The sequence below is a fragment of the Anomaloglossus baeobatrachus genome, chromosome 5 (genome assembly GCF_048569485.1).
Source record: "Anomaloglossus baeobatrachus isolate aAnoBae1 chromosome 5, aAnoBae1.hap1, whole genome shotgun sequence".
In the NCBI taxonomy this organism is placed as follows: domain Eukaryota; kingdom Metazoa; phylum Chordata; class Amphibia; order Anura; family Aromobatidae; genus Anomaloglossus; species Anomaloglossus baeobatrachus.
Window position 1 is genome coordinate 537,248,144 of NC_134357.1, and position 19,976 is coordinate 537,268,119.

The window sequence follows — 19,976 nt, forward strand, 5'->3', positions numbered from 1 at the left end:
CAGATAATCTTCCCCTCATCCAGCACAGCAGAGTCCTGCATACACTGAGGAGCTGATCATGTGACCCCCTGACTCCTCCCCTCAATGTGACATCATCACAGGTCCTGGAAGCACAGAGCAGCCATATAGCTAGAGTTGAGCCTAGAATGTATGGGCTCCTTCCAGGTTAGTGGGCGTGGGGATGTTTCCTCCTGTACACTGTAATCATGAAAGGGGGCCCCCTGCACCCCCCCATCTAGAGGTTTTACCCCCATCACCCGCTTCTCTTATAATTAACTGCAGGACCACGTGGACTTAGAAAATAATGTTTATTCCCTCTGCAAAACATCCGGCTGCATTTTGAGCACGCCCCTATCACGTGACAACTTACCTCATACCTGGAAGGAGCCCGTACATTCTAGCATTTATCATCTGGGTGTGCGGCTCTGCAGGTGGAGGTATGTGGAGATTCCCCATTACTGGGGCATTAATATTTTCAGTACTGGGATTGTTCTGGTGAGGGGTTTATTTTGTCGCTTTCTAAGAATCAGAAAGAGTTTGTTCCTTTTCCTCTGATAGATACAGACGACTCAACTCTGAACACCAGAAAGTGAGGAAAGAATAATTGCTCTCATACTACCACTCCTTTCTTAGCCCCATACCTTATAATGTTCCCACAGTACCGCCATCCCCCCCCCCACAGTATAATGTTCCCACAATACCGCCATCCCCCCACACAGTATAATGTTCCCTCAGTACCGCCATCCCCCACACACACAGTGTAATGTTCCCACAGTACCGCCATCCCCCACACAGTATTATGTTCCCACAGTACTGCCATCCCTCCCACACAGTATAATGTTCCCTCAGTACCTCCATCCCCCACAGTATAATGTTCCCACAGTACCGCCATCCCCCCCACACAGTATAATGTTCCCACACTACTGCCATCCCCTCACACACAGTATAATGTTACCACGGTACCGCCATCCCCTCACACACAGTACCGCCATCCCCCCACACACAGTATAATGTTCCCACAGTACTACCATCCCCCCACACACAGTATAATATTCCCACAGTACTGCCATCCCCCCCACACACAGTATAATGTTCCCACAGTACCGCCATCCCCCCACACACAGTATAATGTTCCCACAGTACCGCCATCCCCCCCACACACAGTATAATGTTCCCACAGTACCGCCATCCCCCCCACACACAGTATAATGTTCCCACAGTACCGCCATCCCCCCACACAGTATAATGTTCCCACAGTACCGCCATCCCCCCCACACAGTATAATGTTCCCACACAACCGCCATCCCCTCACACACAGTATAATGTTCCCACAGTACCGCCATCCCCCCCACACAGTATAATGTTTCCACAGTACCGCCATCCCCCCCACACAGTATAATGTTCCCACAGTACCGCCATCCCCCCCCCCACACAGTATAATGTTCCCACAGTACCACCATCCCCTCAGTGATTTCCAATGGGGTCCAGAACTGAACTTTATATAAAGGTCCGCTCATCTCTATTACATAGAATTTTGATTATTTTTCTATCTACTGGATAATGAAGTACAAAGATATATTTTCCTGTAAGATAAGATGGATGCGGCTGTATATTTCTGTATCTCTCTCTGCCTCTCATAGATAATGGCTGCTCAGTCAGTAACTTCAGATATACTGAAGATGGCTTCTGTCTTTATCAAGAATGGACACTGTTCTTTTCTTTTTCCTAAATCTGTTAAAAGAAAGTTCGCTGAAAATCATTTTGGAACTTTTTTTTTGTTTTTATGATGAGTGAATTGCCTGTGTGGGCACTTAGCTCAGTTTAGCCTATTGCGGTAGTTGAGTGGACGAGCGAGAATTGGAGTCTCCTTTACTATCACATCTGAGTGACGAGTGCAGCGAGTATCCGGTGTTTATGATACTCGAGTTTATAGAATCCGAGAATATAGCAACTTCATGCTTTATCTCCTCATATGTTTCCCCTTATTATCTCCAGTAATTGTCTTATCACAATACAATATCGGATTTCGGATCCTCTCAGTGGAGATCTTCTATATAAGACAGTTTTCTTGATTTGACCTTTCAAGGATGGATATGGACAGGGACAAGATGGCAGAGAGGATATTACACCTCACCCTGGAGGTCCTCTTCCGGCTTACTGGAGAGGTGAGAGATTCTGATGACGTCACATTACACCATTCTTATCTATGGGAATAACAGATGGACAGAACTGGAGAGGTGAGGTCTCTGGGAATGTCTGTAGTGATATTTATTAATGTGTCTCTCCATAACCAGGATTACACAGTAGTGAAGAAGACCTCTAGTGAGCACTGTCAGGACCCTGTGTCTGAGGGATGGGGAAGACCCCTGAGCCCAATCACGGGGCCTCCACCTCACCCCCTGATACATGAGGACATCAATGACCAGAAGATCCTAGAACTCACCTACAAGATGATTGAGCTGCTGACTGGAGAGGTGACACTGCTGGGAATGCTGGGACATTATACCGTAACGTTATGTAGGGATCGGGGGATGACGGTATCATTGTATGTGTCAGGTTTCTATAAGGTGTCAGGATGTCACCATCTATTTCTCCATGGAGGAGTGGGAGTATTTAGAAGGACAAAAAGATCTGTACAAGGACGTCATGATGGAGGTTTCTCAGCCCCTCACATCACCAGGTAATAGGACTAAATACACACGGGCTATAATTATCTGTATGTAAAGAATGAACTAAGTCCCTGTATGTGTTTCCTCCAGTTCTATCCAGTAAGAGAACAACATCAGAGAGATGTCCCCATCCTCTTCTTCCACAGGACTGTAAACAAGAAGATCCCAATATTCTTCAGGATCATCAGGTACATGGAGAGAAGGTGTCATGAAATTATTTATTATTATTATTTATTATTATAGCGCCATCAATTCTATGGCGCTTTACATGTGAAAGGGGTATACATTATAGGGACAAGTACAATAATCATAAACAATACTAGACACAGACAGGATACAGGAGGATAGAGGTCCCTGCCCGCGAAAGCTCACAGTCTACAAGGGATAGGTGAGGATACAGTAGGTTAGGGTAGAGCTGAGTGTGCGGCGCTGTATCAGACTGAGGGTTACGGCAGATTGTTGGCTTGTCCGAAGAGGTGGGTCTTCAGGTTCCTTTTGAAGCTTGTCAAGGTAGGCGAGAGTCTGTTGTGTTGAGGCAGAGCATTCCAGAGTATGGGGGAGGCACAGGAGAAATCTTGGATGTGATGTGGGAAGAGGAGATGAGAGGGGAGTAGAGAAGGAGATCTTGTAAGGATCGAAGGTTACGTGCAGGTAAGTACCGGGAGACTAGGTCAGAGATGTAGGGAGGAGACAGGTTGTGGATGGCTTTGTAGGTCATGGTTAGGGTTTTGAACTGGAGTCCTTGGGCAATGGGAAGTCAGTGAAGGGATTGGCAGAGAGGAGAGGTCGGTGAGTAGCGGGGGGACAGGTAGATTAGCCGGGCAGCATAGATTAGAATAGAATGTAGGGGTGCGAGACTGTTAGAAGGGAGGCCACAGAGCAGGAGGTTGCAATAATCTAGGCGGGAGATAATAAGGGCATGTACTAGGGTTTTTGCAGCTTCTTGGGAAAGGAATGTATGGATCCGGGAAATATTTTTGGGTTGGAGGCGGCAGGAGGTGAAGAGGGCTTGGATGTGTGGCTTGAAAGAGAGATCAGAGTCTAGGATTACTCCCAGGCAGCGAGCACGTGGCACTGGGGAAAGTGAGCAGCCATTGACATTGATAGATATGTCAGGTGGGGGGGGGTTGAGTGAGGAGAGGAAAGACAATGAATTCTGTTTTGTCCATGTTCAATTTTAAGAATCAAGCAGAGAAAAATGATGAAATTTCAGACAGACATTGTGAGATTCTGGTTAGTAGGGAGGTGATGTCAGGTCCAGAGAGGTAGATCTGCGTATCATCAGCGTAGAGGTGATACTGAAAGCCGTGGGACTCTATGAGCTGTCCCAGGCCAAAAGTGTAAATGGAGAACAACAGGGGCCCAAGAACTGAACCTTGGGGACACCGACAGATAGGGGGCGAGATGAGGAAGTGGTGTGAGAGTGGGAGACGCTGAAAGCTCGGTTGGTTAAGTATGAGGAGATCCAAGAAGAAATCTCCCTATGATGTGTAGACGGCTGTGAAGGTCTTGTGCTCAGTCTTGTTTTATCCACTACTATTATTTGTTTTATACCTGTAATGAGAATGGTGGAGATGGCATGATTAGAGCTGGTCCATTCCGATGGGCATCCTCCTCATGGCGTCTGTTCCTCCTCCCTGCTCATACAAATCTTATGCTGTGCCCACACTAGGGAAGAGCAAAATGCGCCTGTGCGGCCGGCAATCCTACTGCGCAGGCGTAAGACTTCATTCAGCTATGTGGATGATGTAGGGTTTGTCATCCACATCAATCAGAGAGGAGAAACAGATGCCATGAGGAGGACGCCCATCGAACCGGATCAGCCTCATTTAAATACAGCGCAGGACCAAATCCAATGATATTTTAAGGGTGTACATGGAGAATCAGGGATCAATGTAATCATTTGTGAAATGCCTAAGAAAAGCAGAAATTTGTTGTGGCATTTGTTGAGATTCTAAAAAAAAACTGGAGACAGGTTCCCTTTAAGAGTTCTTAAAGTATCTTCTTAGTGCAGGGGTAGGGGACCTTTTTACTGCAAGGGGTCATTCGTAAATTGCTACAAACCTTCAGGGGCCACATAAAATTATCAATGTGAAAATTAACCTATATTTGATCAAGAAATTAATTAACTCACCCCTATTGTGGTGGCCAGAGCAGCTTCACTTTGGTGTGGTGGTTAATATTCGGTGGCATTGATCACGTAATGTTGCTTTTCACAACTGCTTTTCCAGGTTTGACTTTGTCTGGAGCGCATTCAACTTTTAGTGAGAATAAGATTGGTAAGTCATATATATCACATAACAGATGCTGGGACTGCTGTATATAAATCACAAGGAGACATTGGGACTGCTGTATATATCACAAGAGACATTGGGGGCATGAAAGGCTCGGGACATGTATATGATCCAGCCTCTCCTGTGATGTATATGATCCAGCCTCTCCTGTGATGTATATGATCCAGCCTCTCCTGTGATGTATATGATCCAGCCTCTCCTGTGATGTATATGATCCAGCCTCTCCTGTGATGTATATGATCCAGCCCCTCCTGTTATGTAAATGATCCAGCCCCTCCTGTGATGTATATGATCCAGCCCCTCCTGTGATGTATATGATCCAGCCCCTCCTGTGATGTATATGATCCAGCCCCTCCTGTGATGTATATGATCCAGCCCCTCCTGTGATGTATATGATCCAGCCCCTCCTGTGATGTATATGATCCAGCCCCTCCTGTGATGTATATGATCCAGCCCCTCCTGTGATGTATATGATCCAGCCCCTCCTGTGAGGTGTATGCCCCAAGGTTCTCCACTGTGATCTGTATGCCCTTAGCTTCTCCAATGTCATGTACTTGCCCCATCCCCTCCTGTGATGTATATGCCCTAGCATCTTCAACGTGATATGTATGCCCCAGCCCCTCCAGTGATTTTATATACCCCAGTCCCTTCTGTGATTTTATATGCCCCAGGAGTCATTCCATATCAAGTGAACCAATGATTTTTACTTCTATATTTTTAATTCTTTTGAGATTTTGTTAATTTTTAATTAATTTTCGAAGTTCGGAAAAAGTGTGAATTTCGGTGTTGCCTGCCTTTACATTTCTCCTTATAACTCAGGCTAGAAGAAAAGATAGAGAAACAAAATAAACCCCATCTACTCAGACTTATACAGGCTTTCACCAAATATGTCACAAGAGTATCTTTGGTAATATTTTACCCATGTGAACGCAAACGCAAAATTTTAAAACGAATTTCCGGAAAAAAAAAAAAAACGTTTAATTGAAAAATGTAAAAAAAAAATGCACATGTTCCTGGCCACATATGTACCAAAATTCCAGTTGGGATCGCAATGGGATCATATTTAAAAATATGGAAGTAAGACCGAGCTTCAGAGCTTTTACGTGAACACCATGCATGGACATGGTCACTTTTCAACAAAGGGAGTTTGTGTGTTACAATATTTGTGTGTATAATGTTTGAGTAAATTTATATTAATAGTTTAATGCTTTTCTTATTAAGGGCTAATACACACACACAGCACTATTCTGAGTGATCATTGTTTAGAAAAACACCCCCCATTCATTTCAATGGGGTTAAACACATGCAGTGTTGTTTGAAACCCTCACAGAGTGAGTAAATCACTGCTTTCACAACTGTTAGATTACTGCAATAAACGCAGCATTTATCACTATTTAGATGAAAAAAATCTGCCATTGTTTTCACTAGCGATTAAAAAAACTAATGCAGATATAGTGAAAATTGGGTAGAAAAATGCTGCCAAATCCGCAGCGTTTATCCGTAGACAGAAAAAGCTGTGTGCGCTAGCCCTAATACTCAATTTATAGTGACACAGTTCTATCTCAAGTGTACTGTAAATCTTTATTTTTATTACCCATCTTCCTTAAGGGTGCTTTACACGCTGCGACATCGCTAATGATATATCGTCGGGGTCACTGTGTTTGTGACGCACATCTGGCGTCGTTAGTGACATCGCAGCGTGTGACAGCTAGGAGTGACAATCAACGATCGCAAAAAATCATTGATCGTTGACACATCGCTCCTTTTCATAATATCGTTGCTGCTGCAGGTACGATGTTGTTCGTCGTTCCTGCGGCAGCACACATCGCTGTGTGTGATGTGACGCCCTGGACCCCAGGGGGTCACAGGTAATAACACCAGCCACATACACACACACCCCCATCCCCTGTGGGGTAACATACATGTCACCCGATAGGGAGACCTGATGCCTACCCCAGGGCAAGTAGAGCACACCAGGTCGGCGGAGTCAGGCGGAAAGACACGCCCACCGAGGAGACTACTGTCCTGGGGCAGGATGTTCAAACAGAGAAAAAGTTTAGAGTTGACAGTGACAGGAGGTGAAAGTGGAGAGAGACTGTCAGGGACCCGGGTAGGAGCCTGGGCCCCTTGGAAAACGTCAGGCAGGCAGGCGGTGGTGGCCGTCTGCAGGAGTACCGGTGCAGCAACCGGTGGAACCGTACGGACCGGGCTTGGGTTGGAGCCCGCCGGTCCCGAACCGGGGAGCCAAACGTGTACCGGAGCGCCAAACAGAAGAAGGGTACTCAGACCCTGTCCTAGCTTAGAAGCCACTGAATGTAGGCAAATTGACTTATTGCTGGCCGGACCTCAGGGGTTCATCCACAACCAAGTCCCGAAAGAAGGCAAAAGCCCACCGAGACCGGGTGAGCGCCACCGCCAAGGGCCAAACACCCGACGGGCCAGTGCCTGCGGGCAACCGAGGGCTCCTCCGGCAGCTCAACGCCGGGCAGCGGGCTACCACTGCTGAAGCAGGGGGAGCTGAAAACCAAACATCCAGAGGTGCACGGGAAAAGGGGCCACCATCAACCCCACAGGGGCCAACAGCAGCCGGCCGTGGGGACCGACCACTACCGAACTTTGGTTTACCAGTGACTCGGTGTGCATTAATCGTGAGTACACCAGTGCCATCCGGGCACGACGCACTACACCGCGGCACGGCGCCCTGCACCCAGACTACAACAACCACCATCCCTCCTACAGTCCCCCCCACAGGGCCCCGGGACACACCGCCCCTACCCACGGAGGGGCTAACATCTCGGCTGCGGCCTCAACACCGATCCCGGACGAGCCCGCCATCACTTCAGTCGCAGCGGTGGTGCTTCTCCCGTCACCACGACCCGTGGGTGGCGTCACGACCCGTTACACGACCACCATCCTCCCACCACCTACTCCCCTTAACAAGAGTGACGTGGCTCCCGGTCCGGAGGCGCTCGTGCCACCAACAACCCGAGCCCGGACCTCGAGCGGCTCGGCCCGAGCAAGCAGGGGAAGCGGCCGGGCCCCTCTCAGGGCAGTACATGTGACACCGCAGAAACAACGAACATCTCCTTACCTGCATCCTCCGACAATGAGGAAGGAAGGAGGTGGGCGGAATCTTCCACCTGCTCATCTCCGCCCCTCTGCTTCTATTGGACGGCTGCCGTGTAACGTCGCTGTGACACTGCACAAACTGCCCCCTTACAAAGGAGGTGGTTCGCTGGCAACAGCGACGTCGCAGGGAAGGTAAGTCCATGTAACGGGGACTAATGATGTTGTGCGCCACGGCCAGCAATTTGCCCATGTCGCACAACCGACGGGGCGGGAACGCAGCGTGTAAAGTGCCCTTAACTTAATATTATCTGTATTTTTCTCACACAGCAATGGCTGCTACTTCTCAAGGAACAGCATTTTATAATATAAGCTGTTGTAATCCTTTTGAAAAAACTGGACACACAACAAGAAAAAAAATCTTAGGTCTGTACAAGATTGATGGATTTACATAAAACATCCAATCAATGCAGGCATGAAAATTTGTGACAGTTGTAGAAAGCAACTTGCAAAAGAGAAAAATACTCTGCAGACAGAAAATTTTGAAGAACCTGTTACTTCCAACACAGAGGATTTTATAAATCCTGATTTAACAATAGAGTATATAAATAAATCACTTTCTAACATCGAAGAATCGCCTATTGCAAAAAAAAAAACACAAACAAAAAACATTATCCACGATATTGCCAACAAAAATTAGAAAACGTTACAAAAAAAAAAAGATCTTTAATCTGGCAGGTGAAACAGTAGAAGGTGAAGGAAAAAGTGACACTGATTCAGAGATCATTCTGCAGATTAAAGCTAAATTTAAATCCACCCACAGCAGAAGTGAACAGTTTGTGATACTGACTACACTACCAAAGAGTTGGATCCCAAGTTGAATCCCTGCACAAATATAACCAAGAACACAAGTAACACACATGCAATTTTTCACAATTTTAAAAAATACGTTTTTTTCACAATTGCGCATCAAATTTTTTTATTTAATTTCTCCTAAACAAAATATAAAGAAACATAGTCTTGTGACATATCAAGTGAAAGCTGGTACCGTTCTGAGAAAAAATGATGCCTCTCCCATCTCTTTATCTTACTTCTAGCCCGAGATATGATAAAAAATGTAAAGCAATACCAGGCCAAAATTCGCACTTTCTAAACTTTAAAAGTCAGTAAAAAATTAACTGATGAAGAAAAAAATTCAAAACTTTTAATTTGTAATTAAAGTTGTACTTCATAAAAATAAAAAAAAATCTAAAGACATCAGATAAAAAAAATATTTATATTTGGATCACTTGTCATGGAATGACCCCCAGGCCATTCAGTGATGTGTATGCCCCCAGTGCCTTCTGTGATGTGCATGCCCCAACCCCTCATGTGATATGCATGCCCCAACCCCTTTTGTGATATAAACATCACTGGCGACGCTGGGGGCATACACATCACAGGAGATGCTGGGGGGGGGCATACACATCACAGGAGATGCTGGGGGCATACACATCACAGGAGACGCTGGGGGCATACACATCACATGAGGGGCTGGGGCATATACATCACAGAAAGGTCTGAGGACATATACATCACAAGAGACGCTGGGGCAAAGATATCATTGGGAGACATATATGACTGAGGGGCACACAGCACTTGCGGGGACACGGACAGCACTGTTGAGGCATGAACATCATTGGGGAGCAGGCATCACTAGGGGGGCACGGACAGCACTGGGCAAGCACAGACATCACTGGGGGGCACGGACTGCACTGGAGGAGCACAGACATCACTGGGGGTATGGACAGCACGAGGGCTCTGATATGATGAGGGTAGCATGGACTGCACAGGGGGGGCACAGACAGCACTAGCGGGGCACTGGGGAAAACAGATAACACTTGAAGAGCACAGTCCTGACTAGGGGAGCACAGACATTACTAGGTGCAAACTGGGGGAGCATGGACAGCACTTTTGGAGCACAGACATCACTAGTGGGGCACGGACAGCACTGGGGGTGGTACACAGCACTGGAGGGTAGCACACAGCACTATGAGTGGCACACACAGCACTTGGGGAGGGGACACACAACACCTTGGGTTTCACACAGCACAGGGTCACACAGCACTGTAAGGCGGGCATACAGTGCTGGAAGCCTTGAAGTTGCTGTTCGTCTTCTGTGGGACGGGAGCGCAACGCGCTAACCTCGCCCATGTAGTCCTGAGCATACAGGCACAGGCCAGTGCGAGGACCCAATGGTACGCTCACGCAGCGTTCAGTAGTGAACGCTTCTGCCGGAGTCACATATCGCATCACTTGGCACGGCCGCACACTCAGCGGACAAGAGCATCTCAGCTGCCTAGAAATACATGTATCTGTACGGCTGTGTCGGGTGATGCGATGTGAGACTCGCGCAAGTCACTGGCAAGTGTGACTCCGGAATGTGCATCCTCACAGCACACATAGAGATTTAAAGCGCCAGCGGCCAGCAAGACGCGATGGCCGGCCCAAGCACTGCGGCCACAGGAATCTGCCCGGGGGCCACAGAAAACTTCCTTATGGGACGCATACGGCCTGCGGGCCAGAGGTTCCCCACCCCTGTCTTAGTGCATTAGTTTCTGTGACCTGGAGAGGTAAATAATAATAATAATAATTTATTCATTTATATAGCGCTGTTAATTCCACAGCACTTTACATACAATTCCAATATACTGTTTCCCTTTTTTGCTGTCTTAATTCCTGCTCTGACCAGCTTTTGAGGTAGGCTATTCCACAGATATTTTGGTAACGAAGGCTTGTCTGCTCTGTAGATTGAACCTTTCTTTGTCCAAACAGAGGGGAGTGGCCTATTTGTTATATTGAGGGGGTTTTACATGAAACTGCATTTTACCATACTTTTTTATGGGCCATTTATGTACTTTAGCCAGTTAATCACTTTTTTCCTTAGACATCTCTTCTTAAGAATAGGTACATTTTAATTATATTAGTCTTTCCTCGTAACTAAGATCGTCCATGTCCCTTATCAGTTTTGTGGCTCTTCTTTGTATAATCAGTCACATCGAAGGGAGGAGGGAGAGAGAGAGAAAATCCAGCACCGACATAATAAAAGGATTCTTTATTCAAATTTCATAAAAAAGTTAAATCCAACCAAGTGCAAGTTATATTTACGCTATATGCGTTTCGGAGAAGATAGTCTCCTTATTCATAAGCATGAAGAAAAAACAAAAAAGCCAGCAGTAAATGTGCACTACAGCACTAAAAATTCCAACTGTACTTATTATAAATTTGAGATTTTTGACAAAAAATTGCAATTTCTTGAGCCACCCCGCCACTTCACGGCAAATCTCTATTGGGGCAGTCCTACGCTAAAATATTTTTATAGAATGTGCCAAACGGCCTCACATATGAAATAGTAGAACTGCTCTTAGCAACACTCACCTGGTCTAGTTCAATCCCGTACCCATGACTGAATCATGGCTGTGGGCGGGACAGGTCCAAGCAAATGCTGCATGAAGTAAATAGCCTGTGGACAAAGCCTGATGACTAAATGTGAACAGTCACCAACCGCCAAAATCTAGACAGGTGGGTGGAATACATCCCAAATTGGGGTGCATAGCAAGGTGGGGGTCAGCCACCGACCAATTCAATGAAGAAAAAACAAAAAGCTAGCACTAAATGTGCACTTCAGCACTAAAAATTCCAACTGTACTTATTATAAATTTGAGATTTTTGGCAAAAAATTGCAATTTCTTGAGCCACCCCGCCACTTCACGGCAAATCTCTATTGGGGCAGTCCTACGCTAAAATACTTTTATAAAATGTGCCAAGCTTCATGCAGCATTTGCTTGGACATGTCCCTGCTTATGAATAAGGAGTCTATCTTCTCTGCACTGTACCAGAAGTTGGAGAGACCTGCCTTGGAGTGGTGAGCTGAACTATATCTCTTTTTTTTGTGCTCTTCTTTGTACCTTTTTCTAGCTCCAGGGTATCCTGTCTATGAACTGGTGCCTAGAGCTGAGCTGCATAGTCCAGATGAGGTTGCACTTATGCTGTGTAAAGTGGTAGTATATCCCTTTGCCTCAAGTTTATTCTTCTTTTAATACAAGACAGTATCCTTTGGGTTTAGAAGCCACTGATTGACATTGCACGCTGTTATTTAAAGGGAACCTGTCATCAGAAATTTCGCCCAAAAGCTAAAAGATTCCCCCTCTGCAGCTCCTGGGCTGCATTCTAGGAAGGTCCCTGTTATTATTGTGCCCCATGTGAGACCAAAATAAAGCCTTTATAAAGTTCTACCTTTTTGTATGCAGCTTCTGTAAATCTGACACGGGGGCGGGCTTTCTGGCGTCCGTTATTCTGCCTCCTGGTCCTGTATGCCGCCCCCATCGCTCCTTTCCATATCTGATGCACCGCCCACTGCTCCAGCCATCCCCGCGCATGCCCAGTGCCAGTCTCACGGGACTGAGCAGTGTGACCGCTGGTGACGTGTGCACAGGCAAGTGATTATGGGCGGGACTGTGACTGTTATCAGCAAGTACCCGCCCATAATCTCGTGAGCGCGCAAACCTCTCCAGCGGTCACACTGTGCTCAGAGTAGATGCTAGACTGTATGGGCTGCTTCCAGGGATGACGTCCCTTTGTCATGTGATAGGGGCGTGTTCAAAATACTATCACATGACAAAGGGACGTCATCCCTGGAAGCAGCCCATACAGTCTAGCATCTACACTGAGCTCAGTGTGACCGCTGGAGAGGTTTGCGCGCTCACGAGATTATGGGCGGGTACTTGCTGATAACAGTCACAGTCCCGCCCATAATCACTTGCCTGCACACACGTCACCAGCGGTCACACTGCTCAGTCCTGTGAGACTGGCACTGGGCATGCGCGGGGATGGCTGGAGCAGTGGGCGGTGCATCAGATATGGAAAGGAGCGATGGGGGCGGCATACAGGACCAGGAGGCAGAATAACGGACGGCAGAGAGCCCGCCCCCGTGTCAGATTTACAGAAGCTGCATACAAAAAGGTAGAACTTTATAAAGGCTTTATTTTGGTCTCACATGGGGCACAATAATAACAGGGACCTTCCTAGAATGCAGCCCAGGAGCTGCAGAGGGGGAATCTTTTAGCTTTTGGGCGAAATTTCTGATGACAGGTTCCCTTTAATCTGTGATCTACAATTACATCCAGACCCTTCTCTACAAGTGTCTCTCCTAGTTTTACTTCTCTTAGAACATATGGTACCTCTGTATTATCAGTTCCCATGTGTATAATTTTATATTTCTCCACATTTAATCTGATCTGCCATATATGTGTGTATAAAAGTATATATGCTGTGTGTATACATGTCTATGAACATGTACTGCGTATACATATTTGTGTGTAAGGGCTCTGTATATATATGTGTGTTCATTGTATACATGTGTGTTTGTGTATACTGTCCTATACCCACCAGAGGCTGCTCCTGTTACTTCTGCTTCTGTCACCAGGCACCACCGTATTCCCTCTCTAGGCAATGCTGGTGACAGAGGAGAAGTCAGTTCCAGTAGCTCTGTTGAGCGCGTGCTCTGGCCATCCAGTAAGGTTGGTGTGGCTGGGACCTGCAGTACTTATAGCTGACTATGGATGTGTGTACTCTCCAGCTGAATTCCCCAGCTCCAGTCTATGGGAAGGCACCACACTCTTCCTTAGCCTTCAGTCGTCTGCTGGACCTTGTCAGATACACTTTAGTTATTCATGCTTCTCTAGTTCTGTTTGTGCTTTGCTACTTTTGTCCCGGTTTGACCTTGGCCTGTTCTTCAGATGATTCTCCTACCAGCTGATTTTGTACCTTACTGACATCTTGGTTTTGCCCCGGTTCCCTAACGATTCTTCGGATCCTGATGCTCCTCTCTTTTGATCTCCTTGGTTTGATCCTGCCTGGTGACTATTCCCATCTCTGGACTGCAGCCCATCCATAGGCAGCAATCTACTGGACCCTGTGGTAAATCCAGATCCTTGTATTAGAGTAAAGGGTGTCAGTGTTTCTCAGAATTTTGCTCAGCGGGCGGCTTTTGCCTAGTCAGTGCGAGATTGCTATTTTGTGCCTGTGACCTTGCACAGAAGTCACATACATACTATATGGATACATGTTTATTTGTGTATGTATATGCTCTGTGTAGACATATCTGTGTATGTATGTATGTGCTCTGTATAAATGTATGTGCTTGATGTACACTTGTGTATGTGTGTGTATATATGTGCTCTCTGTACTTATGTTTGTGTTTGTATGTACAGTATGTGCTCTGTGTATACACATAGTTACATAGTTACTTGGGTTGAAAAAAGACCTAGGTCCATCTAGTTCAACCTTTTCCACCAGTTCTACATTTGGTCACTAAGTCATTTATAACCAACAATGTTGTGTGTACTGAGGAAATCATCCAGCCCTTTTTTAAAAGCTGTTATAGTGTCTGCCATTACTATCTCTTGTGATAGGGCATTCCACAGTCTGACTGCTCTAACTGTAAAGAACCCTTTCCTATTTAGCTGCCGGAATCGCTTTTCTTCCACTCGCAGTATATGCCCCCTCGTCCTTAGTATTGTCTTCGGAAGAAATAAGTCATGTGCCAGTCCTTTATATTGACCACACATGTATTTATACATATAAATGAGATCTCCTCTGAGACGTCTTTTTTCTAAGTTAAACATCTCTAACTTTTTCAACCTGTCATCATATGGGAGGCCTTCCATTCCTTGTAGTAGTCTAGTTAGCCGCCTTTAAACTGACTCTTAACACACAGAAAGACAGAAGCATCATCTCACCACGTGGGGAAATCTCTCAAAATAGGGTGCGGTGCACTGTGGCCTGATTCTGGTTCCTGAGTGTGTGACACATTAAAAAGGAGAGAGAATTCCAGCAACTGCAAAAATGAGTAGATTAAAACATCACATTCATTGTAGTACATCAAAATCCAAAGGAAAGATTAAAAATAAATACAGATGACGAGACCTCACTTTAAGTGTATACTTCCAAAAAAAGTGAAAAGCCCCAGGAAGGTGATTCCACACAGATCCAGAGAATGAAAAAGTTTTTAATTTATTAAAACAATGCGTTTCAGCTAACTATGTAGGCTTCATATAAATAAACAGTCTATTGACCATTAGATATACTGTAAGTCTTCTGCTCTAGCTTCTTACCAAACAATATATCATTAAGAGTGCTCCCCCCCACCTTTTTTTTTTTTTTTTCATATTTTATTATACTATGATGCATATGGCACAGATAATATTTCAGAGAACACTGCCCTGGAGGTCCTTTTCCTTCAGCTTGGTGCCTAATTCTTTAAAATTCTTCTTTTTTTTTTTTTTTTTTTTTTTAAATCAGATACTTTTTTATTAAAACAGAATACATACAACAGAATAACAAATCGGCATCCAAATTAAGATTATCACATCTATTACCCCTTTAACTCCCCCTCCCGCCCCCTCCCCCACCCCGGCAGCAACACTTCTCCCCGATACTACATCCCATTTAGTCCACACTTAGAATACCCTCCAACTGCAGTATAGCAACCATCCCGTTGTGCAGGAGGAACAACTAGTAACACAAATAAAACAAAACACACACATCAGAGGTCTCCGACGGCTATCCCGGTCCCAAATCAGTTTACTGGTCCATCACTCGTCCTATTCACATTGCAGCCAAGGAGACCATAGCTTCTCAAACATTTTAACATTCCCCCTTCTTTCATACAATCCCTGTTCCAGCTGAAGAATACATTTCACCCTTTTAATGTACTCTCCCCTGGTCGGGGGGTCTTTTTTAATCCAGGACCTGGCGATCAGCTTTCTTGCCGTATACAGCAGCCTAGCAATGGCAATTTTCATAGTATTTTCCACCCCAAGCTCCTCAACATATCCCAATATGCATAGCAATGGTTCCCTGGGAAGGACACACCCATATGTTCTTCCTATCTTGTGGATAACCTTAGTCCAAAAGGAGACCAGTCTCGGACAAGACCACATCATATGATAAATACCTGCGTCAGATCCCTGACACCTTGGACACTCCGAATTCCTTTTCAACCCCATTTTAAACATCAGTAAAGGAGACCTATATACCCGGTGAATCACGTATAGGTGAGATAGTCTGGCTGGTTCGCTCATGGAAAGTTTAGGGACATATTCCAGGATACTCTCCCACACCTCCTCCGTTATCGGCCCAACTTCCTCCTCCCATTTAGATTTAGTTTTAATTGGGTAGTCTAAAAGAAAGGTATGTAGTATATCTTTATATGTGCCAGAAATGATCCCCTGCTTCCTCCGCCCTTACACACATACTCCGGTACCAGGTCAGTCTGTATGTCCACACTTTTTTTAGCCGCTTGGGCTGCAATCGCATGTTTTAATTGACTGTAGTGGAGCCAGCGAGACGCCGGTAACTGAAACTCACTCTGTAACTGTGGGAACGATTTTAGAATTCCCCCGTCCAATATCTGATGCATGTATATTACACCCTTGCGTCTCCACTCCTCAATATTCCCCATTTTCTGAATCTCCGGCAGATTACTGTTATCCCAGATAGGTGTAAACTTAGTTAACCGGGTTACCCCTCTCACCCTTTTCAGCCTATCCCAGGTCTTGTTTATAAGTGCCATTGTAGGAGACGTTCCACCCAAGATCCCCACCGCACCATCCTCTAATCCCATTACCAATGGACTTCTACCCACTATGTATTCCAGCACTTCTTTAATGCCCCCATCTTTCTCTCGATCAGACCAGCCCCTGAGGTGTTGACATTGCGCCGCCATATAATACAATTCCGGATTTGGGATTGCTAGACCCCCCTCATCTTTCGGCCTTTGTAAAGTCTCTAATCGCACCCTAGGCTGCTTTTTACCCCACACCAGGTCCCTAAACAGTGAGTTTATCCCTTTAAATCTTTTCTTTGAAATACAAACAGGGGCATTGTGCAGTATGTATAGGAGTTTAGGCATTACTACCATCTTTAGTAAATTAACCCTTCCAACAACTGACAAATGTAGCTTGTTCCAGGCATCCACTTTGGCTCTCAATTTTTTAAGAAGCGGCCATAAGTTCACCTGTATGTATTTTTCTACTGGCAGAGATATCTGGATACCTAGATATTTAAATTCGTCCACACTCTTATATTTGTTAGCCCCAGTATCATCATTTGTCCAGGCTACTTCCCCATCCACTTTAAAGAGGCTCGATTTAGACCAATTAATGGTCAGTCCCGAAACTTCTCCAAATTTCTCTATTATCTGCATGGCATGATCCAATGAGGCTGACGGATCCCCCAAGAAAAGTAATAAATCGTCAGCATAAAGAGCTATTTTCTCCTCTAAATGCCCATACCTAAATCCATGGATCTCCTTTGATTTCCTAATGGCCGCCGCCAGAGGCTCTATTGCAATAGCAAATAGGAGCGGCGATAGTCGGCAGCCCTGCCTCGTTCCCCGTGCAACTCAAACGCTGAGGTGGTCATACCGTTAACTCTAACTTTAGCAGTAGGCCTATTATACAACAGCTGCACCCACTTTACAAACCGTGGGCCAAAACCCATATGTTGCAACACTTTCCACAGATGCCCCCACTCAACACTATCGAATGCTTTCTGGGCATCTAGCGAAGCGATCAACCTCCGGCCAGGGTTGTCAGGCGGCAACTGTAGATTAAGATATAATCTCCTGATATTAGTAGCTGTCGACCTATTGGCCATGAACCCTGATTGGTCCATATGTATTAGGTTAGATATAACTCCAGTCAGCCGGTTTGACAACACCTTAGCCAGAAGCTTCACGTCCGCTGTTAATAATGAGATTGGTCTATATGAGTCTGGAAGCCTCGGATTTTTATCCTCCTTAGGAATTACTACTATTATTGCTTCTCTCATAGATTCAGGCAATACACCCTCCCCCTCCGCCACCTCAAAGACTTTCAATAGTTTGGGTAATAGGATTTCTTCTAACTGTTTATAAATTTCAACTGGTAGCCCGTCTGCTCCCGGTGCCTTGTCATTGCTCATGCCATGCAGAGCGCCCTCCAGTTCATCAATAGTAATAGGGGACTCCAGTTTATCTCTATCCGCCACAGACAACACCGGAAGCTCACCTCGCTCAAGAAATGAGTCCACCTCTTCCACCCTCATCTCTCTGCTAGAAGAATATAGCGTGCGATAGAAATCTTTAAAGACCCCAAGGATCTCCTCAACCTCAGTGACCTGTGTCCCCTCCACTGTGTCCATACCATGCACAAATGAACTACTCCTTTGAGCTGCAGCTATGACCGATAATAGATGACCAACTTTTTCTCCCTCCTCATAAAAATGCAATTTTTTGGAATGCCTGCTTCCTTACCGCCTTCTCCAAAAGCATCTTATTAACCTGTTCATGCGCCTGCCTAAGATTTTGCTTCGCGTCCGTAGTATTACTCCGAATTGCTTCCAGCTCTGCCTTATCTAAGGCCTCCAGGCTATCTTTCTCATCCAGCCTCGTCTGTGTTTTACGTTTACAGATATCCCTGAACAGGAGCCCCCTGAGGTATGCCTTCATCGCATCCCATACCACCATGGGACCAGTGCTACCCTCGTTGTGGATAAAGAATTCCCCGAGATCCCGTTCTATATTCCCCATATTAATATGATGGATCCATGCTGGATGAAGCTTCCACTCTCCCCTCCTTCCCCCTGTCAGGATCCCCTGTCTTATGGACACTAGAATCGGCCTATGATCTGAAATCACTCTTGTCAGATATTGCACGTCGCCTATCATTGCATCTATCAGATCACTAGCTAGAGCCATGTCAATGCGGGACAGAGTGTTATGTAAAGCCGAATAACAAGAGAAGCAGGATACCCTCCCATTCCTCACTCGCCAGGCATCCACCATTCCAAGTTCCCCAATAAGAGTGCCAAACAAAGTCATCCAACTATCCTGGATACCTGGAGGTCTACTACTCCTATCCCAGTACAGATCTATCACATTATTGAAGTCCCCCACCAGTAAAAAAGGGATTACTCCCCCCTTCTCAGAGAACTCCCTTATCTCCCTTAGTTTGGTGCACATATGTGGAGGTGGTATATATATTGCAGCTATACACATGAGTCTGCCAAATATTTTACACTTGACGGCCACACACTGTCCCTCTTTATCCACATACACTTCTATCTCTTCATATTGCACAGAGTTATGGATCAGCAGTGATACACCCCTTGCATAGTTGGAAAAGGTGGAATGATAGGCCTTCTGCACCCATCTCCTATTTAAAACATGCGTTGTCTCCTTTGTTAGATGCGTTTCTAGTAAACCTATTACTGACGGGTTCTGGTCTTGAACATATTTAATTATTGCCGCTCTCCTAGACATATCTGATAACCCTCTAATATTCCAACTCAACACCTTAATTCTATCCCCCATTATCCCACCTAGTAAATCCATCAAACCTTGTAGTATCTGCCCATGCTGCCTCTACCCTACCCCTTTCCCCCCTCCCCCCCTGCTCCCCTCCCCTCCTGCTCCCCACCACTTCCTGTTTTTGAGTACTCCCGTGAAGCATCGGGTTTTCCAAACCTGGTCCATAATCCCTACTAAATTCCCCCCCACCTCCCTCGCCTTCCCCTCTTACACACATTTTAAAACTCGTCCCTTTTCCAACAATTCTCCAGTCCCACCCTTTCTATGTATAATCATATTCCACTCAACTAATATAAAACAGTAAAATGGCGAACAGTAATTAAACTGGAATCTCAATTTGTAAACACCACCACCATGCCTAATTAGGCAGTCCCCATGTCCTGCGAAGCTCACATCAAACCCTTCGCATTCCCCCTGCATACTACCTCAATCCCAAAGTGAAGGAGGGAAAAAAAAGGGGGAGAAAAGAAAGAAAAAACAAGAAGGGTCCCCTGTAAGCTCCTAAGGATGTCGTAGAGCCTCAGCCGGCCTTCTCCAACACACTGCAGATTCAGA

General features: G+C 45.7%; 1 protein-coding gene across 1 annotated transcript in view; it reads left to right on the forward strand.

The window, feature by feature from the left end:
• The first annotated feature begins 2,567 nt into the window (after positions 1-2,567).
• LOC142312186 (uncharacterized) overlaps positions 2,568-19,976 on the forward strand; it is a 58,149-nt gene continuing 40,740 nt past the window's right edge. The window contains exons 1-2 of the mRNA XM_075351088.1: positions 2,568-2,680; positions 2,760-2,857. Coding sequence (XP_075207203.1) covers positions 2,596-2,680; positions 2,760-2,857 — 183 coding nt within the window. The 5' untranslated portion in view covers positions 2,568-2,595. The remainder of the gene's footprint in view (positions 2,681-2,759; positions 2,858-19,976) is intronic.